This window comes from Gallinula chloropus, assembly GCF_964237585.1.
Source record: "Gallinula chloropus genome assembly, chromosome: 30".
Taxonomy (NCBI): Eukaryota; Metazoa; Chordata; class Aves; order Gruiformes; family Rallidae; genus Gallinula; species Gallinula chloropus.
Window position 1 is genome coordinate 1620953 of NC_140115.1, and position 11188 is coordinate 1632140.

The 11188-nt window shown below is 50.2% G+C and overlaps 1 protein-coding gene across 1 annotated transcript; it reads right to left on the reverse strand.

Moving 5' to 3' along the window:
• Window positions 1-2437: 2437 nt before the first annotated feature.
• LOC311202459 (olfactory receptor 14A16-like) lies at window positions 2438-3358 on the reverse strand (the record flags this gene model as incomplete). The annotated part of the gene is made up of 1 exon (XM_084277044.1): window positions 2438-3358. The coding sequence occupies one exon, from the start codon at window positions 3356-3358 to the stop codon at window positions 2438-2440; it is 921 nt and encodes a 306-aa protein (XP_084133170.1).
• Between the last annotated feature and the right edge of the window lie 7830 nt (window positions 3359-11188).

Consider the following 11188-nt stretch of genomic DNA (forward strand, 5'->3'; position numbering starts at 1 on the left):
AACCACAACAGGGGGTGGAACCAACACGTCGTCCTGTTTTGTGACCAATCCAGCATTGGTGACACATGATAATCTATTCATTGCTGACCAGTGCTTGCACAGCATCAAGGCCCTTCCTGATTTGCGTGCTGCTCCACTAGAAAATAAGCTCAGGGAGCACTGGTTGTTGTGGTTGAAGACTGCCAGGGCAGCTGGTGCCAACTGCCCAAAAGAATCTCCCATGCATGATGACATCATCAGTGAGCAGGGTTAAACCTCAACACCCGCACATCAAGGGAATTCAGACATGAATGGTGGAGCAGCAGTGTCAAGGAGGAGGCTTTGGGCATTCTGACGGATGCCATAGCAGCCAGAGCTGCTACACAGGAACCTGGCCATGGGCACATTGGGCAGCACTGGGAGCAGTACGGCCACCCAGGCAAAGGCACTCACTGTCAGTTTGACTCAGCACTGGTGTGGACACCAGCAGAGAGTCCAGGAGTGGGGGTGGGGGGTCGGTCAGGACGACTGTGGAGGAACTGTCACAAGGTTGAGAGAAATTCTGCCAAGATAGGGTTAGGAGTCTTGTGTGGAGAGGCTGTGAGACCCGGGCTTCTTTAGCCTGGGGAAGGGGAGTCTGAGGAGAGTGTAGGGGTAGCTCAGAGAGCTTGAAAGTTCCTTTTCAAATTAATGTCAATTAAAACTAGAGGTGCAGATGGGTTATGAGCATGGAGAAATGTCATTCTGAGGGTAGTGCTGTGGTGCTTGGAGTTACTTGGAGGAAGTGTGGATGAGCTGGTTGCTTGGTTTATCTGGGAACAGCTGGCAAGGAGGGAGAGACAGCAGTACAGGCAGGGACATGGTGGGGTGAGAACAAAGTGGGGAAAGGGGTTGGGTGCCTGCAGGGAAACAGGCACAGGTGTGGAGCAGTGTCACATGGGCTGTGGTGCAGAAGGTCAAGGGTGTTATCCAGGCTGAAAGGGCCTGATAGAAATGAGATCACAGCACTTGGCTGTGGCTAATGTCCCTGCAGAGGCCTCAGAAGAGACACATTGTTCTCGTGGCCATGGAACATCATTGTCTCCTTGAACTCAAAGTAGGGAGGCATCCATGTGTCATACCCCTGTCCTACCCTTGGCATCACACTCCCCACATCCAATGTAAGAGCCCTGAGACACAGGTGAGGGTCAGGATCTCCCTGCCCAGGGGCTGGGGATAAGCACTTGGCATTTCTGCTTCATCAGACCAAGCCAAGGTGTTCTCAGCATCAGAGCTGCCTGTGCTTTGCCTGGGTTTGTCCTCATGGCCTCTAGTTGTGAGGTGTAAGATGTTCATGGGGAGGCTTTGTCTGTAATGGCTCACAGTAGGGCTCATGAACGCTTCGAGGTTTTTTGGGCATTAGGCCTGACTGACATTTTAAGAGGTTTCTTCACTCTTCTCTTAGTATCTGGGGTCTATGGACTCAGAAGCAGATATACAATAGGGCTCATGGAAGTACAGAAAGCCTTAAAAAGCATATCTGTTCAAGTCCTTTTCATTAAAAAAATCCAGAGTTCTACAAATAATTGGATTACAGTTAGGTATTTAATGATGAACAGTTCAAAGGAATATTACAATGGAGGATATTTTCTCTTCACGACTATTTCCTGTCATGGCTCAGTTGATAGAAGCAGTGACAGCCACATTATGCAATGGGTGTCAGTCTCCGAAGGAGATCTGGACAGGCAGGAAAAGCAGTCTCTTCAGATCCAAGCCTGCATGGAGAACCTTGCTCTTCCCCAAGCCCAGCAGTTCCCTCCCTGGCCTCCTGGGACTCCCAACACTTTTCCTGGCATCATCTGTGCTCACAGGCACAGACAGATTTCTCTGACCACAAACAGCAGTTAAACATGACACAGTTTAATACCCATGAAATCTCTCTCCTCAGCTCCCTGTTATAGCCAAGCAGCGTGTGCAGGGGGTCAGCTTTCAGAGGAGATTCTCTCCCAGAACAGTTTTAATAAAATACATAGAAAGGTCACTTGTCAACACTTTGGAACTCAAAGCAGAAACCAGAGAGATGATTGGGATTTCAATGAACAAAGAGAAAGTGGAGGTGGAATCCTGTGATCAAAGTAAAGTGCATACATCCATCCAGTCTACTGAAAAGATGTCCCTAGGCATGGCTGTGCCGTCAGGAGAAGTGGAAACACCTGAATGACGAGGGAGATGAAAGAGGCAGACCGGTGGTGAGCCAGGTACAGGGGAAGGGGAGTGTTTCTTCTGCTGCCATGTCTGAGTAAAACAAGACCAGAGATACTGCATGAGGAATGGGATGAAGGTGTTATTACATCAGAGACAAAATAGAGGGAAAAAGCCCCACAGCACCTAAAAATCCTAAAATACTAAATACAGACTGGTCCTAATGTGAGTTACATGACCAGTGATATGGGGAAGAAGATGAGCAGTTTATTGCTGCTTATAAACATCCAGTCATCAGTTTCCACACGGCATCCTTGAGCTCCTGGTTCCTCATGTAGATGAGGGGGTTCACTGCTGGTGGAACCACTGTGTAAAGAAATGCCAATACCAGGTCCAAAAAAAGGGAGGAGATGGAGGAGGGCTTCAGGTAGGTAAAAAGGGCAGTGCTGAGAAACAGGGAGACGACGGCCAGGTGAGGGAGGCAGGTGGAAAAGGCTTTGTGCCGTCCCTGCTGAGAGGGGATCCTCAGCACAGCCCTGAAGATCTGCACATAGGACACCACGATGAACACAAAACACCCAAAAACTAAACACACATTGAAGAGAATGACTCCAATTTCCCCGAGGTAGGCATCTGAGCAGGAGAGCTTCAGTATATGAGGGATTTCACAGAAGAACTGGTCAACAGCATTGCCATGGCACAGGGGCACTGAAAATGTATTGGCTGTGTGCAGCACAGAATTGAGAAACCCACTGCCCCAGGCAGCTGCTGCCATGTGGACACAAGCTCTGCTGCCCAGGAGGGTCCCGTAGTGCAGGGGGTGGCAGATGGCAACGTAGCGGTCATAGGCCATGACTGTGAGAAGACAGTACTCTGTGGCAATCAAAAACAAAAAGAAAAAGTTTTGAGCCAGACATCCTGTGTAGGAAATGGCCCTGGTGTCCCACAAGGAATTGGCCATGGATTTGGGAACAGTGGTGGAGATGCAGCCAAGGTCAGTAACAGCGAGGTTGAGGAGGAAGAAGTACATGGGGGTGTGGAGGTGGTGGTCACAGGCTATGGTGATGATGAGGAGGCCATTGCCCAGGAGAGCAGCCAGGTAGATGCCCAGGAAGAGGCAGAAGTGCAGGAGCTGCAGCTCCCGTGTGTCTGCAAAGGGCAGGAGGAGGAACTGGCTGATGGAGCTGCTGTTGGACATCTGCTGCTATCAAGTGTGGAGACCTGTCCAAGGAGGAAAAGGCAAAGAGAAATTAGGGAATCTTTCCTTGAGGAAAATCCCTTCCACTGCTTATGGAATGCCCTCAGGTTGACTCTCTGTATTCAGGGAGAATTTTGTCAGGTCCCTTTTGGGAGGTCTGCTTTGTGCTGGCTCGAGCGTGCCACTGCTGGGAGGAGGGTCAGCTGTGGGCTCTGGAGAACTCAGTCCTGCCTGGCAGCAGTCAGTAAATTGAAGGATGGTGTGATCTCAGACTAAATCCCCTGTGGATAGGAAGGAGCTTTTCAGCACTGTCACTCCAGTTTCACCCAAGGGCAGAGCAGAGCTTTGGAGCTTTTTTTCACCTGCCTGAACCTGAGAGTGTTTCTGCTGTCAGAACTGCCTGACATTGCTGCTGCAGTGCCAGTGAAACCTTCCCCTGAATGCAGAGTGGGGAGAGCTGGTCTGTCCATCAGCCCCGGTCTCAACTGCCCTGTGCTGGGTGCTCTCTGATCACACCCTGGTGTTCCCTGTTCAACATCAGTGTCTGCACTGTGGGGTATATCAGCGACGTCCCAAATCCGCACTGCCAGAGCATTTTGGTGAGCAGCTCCTTTATTCTCCCTCCCTGACAATGTCTCTGCTGCCTGGAGCTGTCCCTGGAGCTTCTTCTCTCTGCCCATGTCACATCCTGCTCTGTGCTCACAGAACTGATCCAGTCTGCCTTGTGCTCACCTCTGCTCTGCAACCCCCTCCTGGCATCATTGCACTGCCCTGGGAACCTCTGTGTGTGCAGACATCAGGAAATCCTCTGATGTGGACATTCTTGAGAGGAGAAATAAGTTCTAATACACCACACTCAGCACAGCCCACAGGAGAGGAAAAGTCAAAGCAAAGACTCTGCCTGGCAAGAAAATGCTTCCTTGATGTTGTTCTTGAAGTTCCCTTTGGAATTTCTCAAGGATCAGCTGCAGCTGGGAGCAAAGCTGACCCAGACAGCCTTTTCTTGTAGCAGATGGACCTTATGATGACCTTCCCTGGGTCACTCCTATAACCCATAGTTGCTGTCTCTATGCTTGTGTAAAGCCCACCAGGCAGGCTGAGTGCTGACCCTGGCAGCAGCAGAGTCCCTCCCATGATCACAGCCGCAGGGTGCAGGGACAATGCTCACACAGACAGCACTGGGCACCCCTGGGTGCACACACTGCTTCACACCTCTGCAGCCATGCCCAGGAGAAGACAGCTGTCCTGCCCTGTCCCTCTGATGCAGCAGAAGGGCATCCCTTCCAGGCAGCACTTTCTGGTCCTACAGAGAACCTGTCCTCCTGACAGACCCCACACACTGCCCCATGTCCCAGCTTTAGGAGATCCCTCCAGGAACAGAACCTGCATTGCCCTGCACCCACAGACATACCCCGGACATACTGACAGGTAGAGTGCTGAGGATATTTCTCCTCCAGTGAGTTCTCAGCATCTGTCAGCTCTCTCAGCCTCTCAGGTCTCCCCTTGATGCCTACAGGCAGTGTCCCCAGCCCTGTGCGCTTGGCAGAGGAGCTGCTCCTGGGCAGAGCTGTCTCTTGTCATTGCTGCTGGGTTGCAGTGAGCTCCCTCCATCCCAGGAGCCCAGCCCAGCTCCCACCAGAGGAGCAGGTGTAGCTGTCATGTACTCCATCCCCTCTGTCCTCCTTCGTTGTGTCTCTGGAGGTCCAAGTAACTAACTTGGAAAGCTTTTTTTAAGGATCTATTGCTGTTTGTTTAGCAGTTGGAAAGTGTATACTGGTAGAGCCCAAAAGTGAAATCAGGCATTGTCAGGATTGTTCCCTTTCTAAAGGAAAGCCCTGAGCCCCAAGGTTCCTGGTGCTGCTAGTGTGCTACCTGGGGAGGCTGTAGTCCAGACCCATCTTTCATCCCTCGCACGTTTTGTTTGGGAGATATTTCTGGATGTTCAGTGTGTTTGAAGGTGGACACTGGTAGAGTCCTAAAATGGCATCAGGCAATTTTAGGACCGTTCCCTTGGTGCTCATGTACAAGGGTCAGGTTATAATGCTCACTCCTGGAGGAGAAACAGACAGACGCTCTGTGGGCTGGGAGGAGGACAGTTTACTGACAAAATCACTGTGAAAAAATGATAACAGCACATCACAAACTATACTCACATCCAGTGATATCAGAGAGTACTTTACTGACCAAAGGATCACAAGGTACTGCACAACACAAGGAAAAACCAAATGCCCCAGCCACATTCAGACTGTCCTTAAGGAAACCATGAGTGTCCCTCCCCAACCAGCCCCTTTTATGGGGGAGAGATGTCAGGTGGTGTGGAAAACAGCCTGGACTAACTCAGTTCAGCTGTGCTAACTCAGGTCACCTCTGCTAATTTAGCTCACCTCTGCTGGCTGCTTGGGGAGGTAAACAATTGCCTGGCCAGAAACAGGACAGCTGTGCATTTAATCTCCCCTGTCTGTCACATAGTTCTACCTGTCCAAAGTCAATTGACCATTGTTCCAACAGTGGATCTGCACACCAGCGCTTCTGGTTGCTCTCTAGATTTCCCTTCCCCCTCCCCTTGGACATTCAGACACCTCTCAACCATCCAGCTGCTGCTCTGAGTTTCAGGGAGTTAAACCCTTAACTTCCTGGCAGCTGTCTGACTCATTCTGTCTTTAGCCAGCTCTTGAGTTGTGGTGATTTCACAGTCTCCTTCCTCTCACAAAAACATTTCTCACAGGGTTAAGCTTTGTGGCAGGTGAACCTCACTGGTGGCAGATTGCACTTGGCATAGAGTGAGGAGTGTTTAATTTAATGGTGAATCTTGTCAGGTTTCTTCTGTTGGTGGGAAAATAACTCCCTGTGTGCTGCCTGTGTGCAGCCAGTTCTCTAAGGAAAGCAGGGGAGCTGGTACAGAGGGGCTGTCATGCCCCACTGTGGAGTGCAGCAGAGAGACCTGATGTAAGGACAAGGGATGCAAGTCCTAGTTGGCTGGTGAGAGTCATGGTGGGCTTGTGGAGATGTGCAGCAAAGTTGTTCCCACTGCCTCAAGGGACGCTTTTTCAGACCAGTCCAGACCTCCTTAGGAGGCACCCTGGATCAATCTCAGTCAGAGGTTGTCACCTCTCCTCTACAGTGAAAATAATAACCTACACCCTTAAAAATAAATCAATTTTACTCTGAGCTCCCTTTGAAACTGCTTCAATGATCTGTACATCTCTTAAAGACTTGAAGATAATTACATCAAGAGACATAGCTCGTTAGTGCTTGCTTTTTATTTTTAATGAGCTCTGGGCTGCGTTTGGTGCTGAGTCCTTGAAGCTCAGGTACTGAGAGGAAATCACACAAAAAACTCCATGTCAAAAGCAGAAGCCAAAGTACCTGAAGTATTAATGAGTCCCGCTGAGAGCCATTGCTGGCTGAGCCTCCCCAGGGACTCGTTAGAACAGGTAATTGGAGGCCATGTTGGCTGGTAGGCAAAGGCAATGTACAAGCAGCTGAGATGCTGAGCAAGCCCTGGGTTGGTTTCTTGAAGCAGAAAGGCCAAGCCCTGACCCCCAGCCCCAGAGAAGAAAAGTCCTGTCCCTCAGGCATTGCTCAGGCTCTTCCTGGAGCAGTGTGGTGTGTGTAACACTGAGGGAAGAACAACAGGATGAGAATTTCTCCTCATTGTTGGTCCAAAGCCCATCTAGAAATTCATCTGTCCTCCATTTAAATAAAAGAAAGAGCAGGGAGACTCTCCATCCCCTACCAGATTCAGGAGGAAACATTGTTGAGAGATGAGGACAAGGCTGAGGTGCTTAATGAAATCTTTGCCACTGTCTTTAGTAATAGGAGCAGTTGTACAGAGAGAATCCAATTCCCTGAGCTAGGAGACAGGGACAGGGAAACCCACCTCAATCCAGAAGGAGATGGTCCTGCTGCACCACAGAGATGTGCACAGATCTGTGGGGCTGAATGGGATGCACCCAAAGGTGCTGCAAGAGCTGGCAAGGGGGGTTCACCAAGCCACTTTCCATCAGTCCTGGCTGACTGGAGAGGTGCCAGAAGACTGGAAATCAGTCAACGTAACCCCCTATATAAGAAGGGAGAGAAGGATGATCAGGGAAATTACAGGCCTGAGAGTTTGACTTCAGTCCCAGAGAAGCTGATGGAGCAGATCATCCTGAGCACCATCATGCAGTTCATTAAGAACCCCCTGGTGATCAGGCCCAGTCAGCTTGGGTTCATAAGGGCAGGTCCTGTTAGAGCAACCGCATCTCCCTCTATGACAGAGTGACCTGCTTCTTGGACAAGGGAAGGGCTCTGGATGTTGTCTACCTTGAATTCAGGAAGACCTTGGACACAGTTTTCAAGAACTTTCTCCTAGAGTAGCTGGCTGCTTGTGGCTTGGAAACTGTGGTGGTTCACCCCAAACAATGGCTCAGCACCACATGCTGCTCGCTCACTCCCGGAGGAGAAACAGACAGAGCCTCTGTGGGTTGGGATAAGGACAGTTTACTGACAAAAGCACCATAAAAGGGCAACAATATCAGCCCCAATTGCACTCACACCCAGTGATAGCACAGAGAGTACCTTACAACCCCAACAATAACAGTGCTGCACCATGCCATGACCACCCCTCCCCAAACAGCCCCTTTGATGTGGAAGTGGTGTCAGGTTGTGTAGAAAACAGCCCAGATGAACTCAGCTCAGCTGTGCAGCCTGCTGGTGGTGGTGAGCTCTGGCCTGTCCAGTAGCAGGACATTATCCACCCCTGTTCCCACACCATCTAAATCATGCCCAGATCTTACGTTTTCAGAGTACTGGGGAGGTTCATGACATCATTTATTATTTAGACCATCTGCCATGGACCACCATCCAGGAAATAGTATAGAGAAATACGTAATATTTGGCCTTTTTTCTCCTTTGGCAATGTCTAAAGCCAGCTGGATGGCTTTCACCTCTGCAAACTGGCTGGATTTGCCTTCTCCATAGGCAGCTTCTGCAACTGGTTGTGTAAGACTCCATACAGCAGCATTCCACCTCTGCTGTTTACAGTGAGGCCTATTCAGCACATGTCACCTGCTCCTCTGGTGATATTCCAAAATCTTTGCCCTCTGGCCAGTCTGTGATCACTTCCAGGGTTCCTGGGTGATTGGGGTTTCTTATTCAAGTCTTCTGTGGGATAAGTGTGACCCACTTGCTCCACGTAGCATGAGTGGCATGGTGTGTAGGAGGGGCTTTCCCTTTGAACATCCAGCCCAGCACTGGCAGTCGGGGTGCCAGCAGGAGCTGGGCTTCAGTCCCAATAACTTCTTAAGTGGCTCAAACCCCTTCCTGTGCTGCCAGTATTTCCTTTTCTGTTAGAGTGTCTGGATCCTCTGTAGCCCCGACTCCAAAACCACAGAGACTGATTTTGAGCCTCCCCTGGTGCTTTCTGCCAGAGTCCAGGTAGGGTCATTCTCCCTGGCTGCAGTGTAGAACACATTTTTTACATATAGCCCAGTCTGGACAGGCCCAAGGGCTACTACACAGACCATCTCCTGTTTGATCTCTTCAAAAGCTTCTCACTGCTCAGGGACCCATTGCAAATCATTCTCTTACCAGGTTACATGGTAGAAAGGGCTGACAATGAGACTGTAGTTTGGGATATGCATTCTCCAGAAACCCACAGTGCCTAGGAAAGCTTGTGTCTCCTTTGTGTTGGTTGATGGAGACATGGCTGCTATTGTATTGATAACATCCACTGGGATCTCACAATGTCCATCCTGCTATTTTAGTCCTAAAAACTGGATTTCTGGAGTGGGTCCCTTGACCTTACTTTATTTAATAGAAAACCCAGCTTTAGCAGAATTAGGATAATTTTCTTCCCTTTCTCAAAAAATTCCTCTTCTGTGTTGCCCCAGTTGATGATCAGTTTCTGAATGGGAATCAGGGAGTCTCTGTTGGGTGTGGTATTGTTGCCTGTCCACCATCATGGTAGTAACTGGTTCTCGCTGTTCTTCAGCCTTTAGCAGCCTCACAACAGCAGGGTCTTCGGACAGTCAAGACAGAAGAGACACTTGTTCAATGTCTTCTGTCTCTGAGGCAGCTATTGCAAAAGCCCACTGGTACCCTTTTGGGTCTTTGAAGTGCCCTCTCCAGAGGAGGTCTATGCCCAGTATGCACAGAGCTGCAGATCATCAGGATCACACTAAATCATCTCTCACATGGCTAATCCCCTCAGATAATGGATAAACTGCTCCATGATTGTCCACTTGTCTGTCCAATACACAACATCTTCAATGAACTGGTTCCTTGCCCTTACCCTTGATCGAAGTCATCTCCAGAGGTTGAGGGCTTGAGACTTCCTTCCAATTGACTTGTTACTGCCTCCTTCTCTGGACAGGGATCCCAGCTGCTTGGCTTCCCTGCCTTCTCCCTGCTGTGTGCCCCATTGTCCCAGCATGGGAGTAGCCAGGTGATGATGTGCTCCTCTGGAAGGCGGCTGAAGTCTTTTCTCATGTTTCTCAGCTCAAGGACAAGGATCAGGTTATAACCTCTGGTATTGCCTCTTCAGGGCCTTGCAATGGTCCCAGTTCATCATCATCTTTGATGATGGGGACTGATTTCTCCATGTATTTCTTCTTCTGGATAGAGGTGACTGACAGGCGTACTGGTTGGCTGTCTGGATCAGCTCTGGGGTTGGCCTCTGAGGTTTGAGTACCCATGGTGCTTGTTGGGGAGACTGCAGGAACTGCACTCTCTGAGGCACGGGTAGCTCCAGTGCCTGTTGTAAGGGTTCTTTCTGGCTCAGCTGTGGTGGTGGTGTCTGAGGCTTGGTCAGCCACAGTGCCTCTGGATCTGTTTTTCTTGTCTAGGTATTTTTTCATGCCCTCCCACACCCCTTGCCCCCCCTGACCCTTCAGCCCAGGGAAGATCCCTTGGCAATATTCTTGGAACAGTTGTTGGTAACACCTAGGTCCAGACAGACATTCAGGAGAGAGAGCAAGACACATATTGCTGGTCTGAACATCCCAGGGATAGTCAACGTTCTCAACAGATGCTGTAAAAAGCCTAAAGGGAAAAGGGGAGGAGAAAGCACCCCTCACCTCATCCTCTACCATTATCAAAAGCTTCAGGCCCGACATTGGGCTCCAAAAAGGGCTGTGGTAGTTCATCTCCAACCAGTGGCCTAAGAACAGTTTACTGACCATATCACCATGAAAGGAGAACAAAAATAGCCCACAGTGTGTTTCACTTATAACCAGTTATGACCCAATAACTGCACAACATGATGACCAATCCGATGAATCAGCTGCACTTGCACTGCCCTGGAGGCACCAGGAGTGCCTCTCCCCAGCAAGCCGGTTTCATAGGGGAGTGATGTCAAGTGGTGTGGCAAACAGCCTGGGCTAACTCAGCTCACCTGTGCTGCCTGCTTGGGGAGGTTCACTCTGCCCTGGAAAGATGCAGGACAGACGGGATGGGATTGGGATGGGGATGGGATTGGGATGATGTAGCCAAGGCACCCATTGAACAGGTAGCGTGTCAGTTTGCCAGGGTTGTTTGCCTGTGCAGCTGTAAAGTCACAGGCTGTAGGAGGTGATAACTGCCCTACGACCTCGCCAAATCCTTCCACAAACTCTGCCAGCCAGGGACTGGCTGCTGAGGAAGGGGGAAATGTTAGAGAGACTGTAAGAATGATCATTAAACTGTTGCCCAGAGGAGCAGACAGGAAGATGCCCAGGAAGAGGCAGAACGGCAGGAGCTGCAGCTCCCGTGTGTCTGCAAAGGACAGGAGGAGGAACTGGCTGATGGAGCAGCTGCTGGACATGTGGTGCCTTTGGGTACAGATGGTCTTAACTGTGACCATCTGGTGTC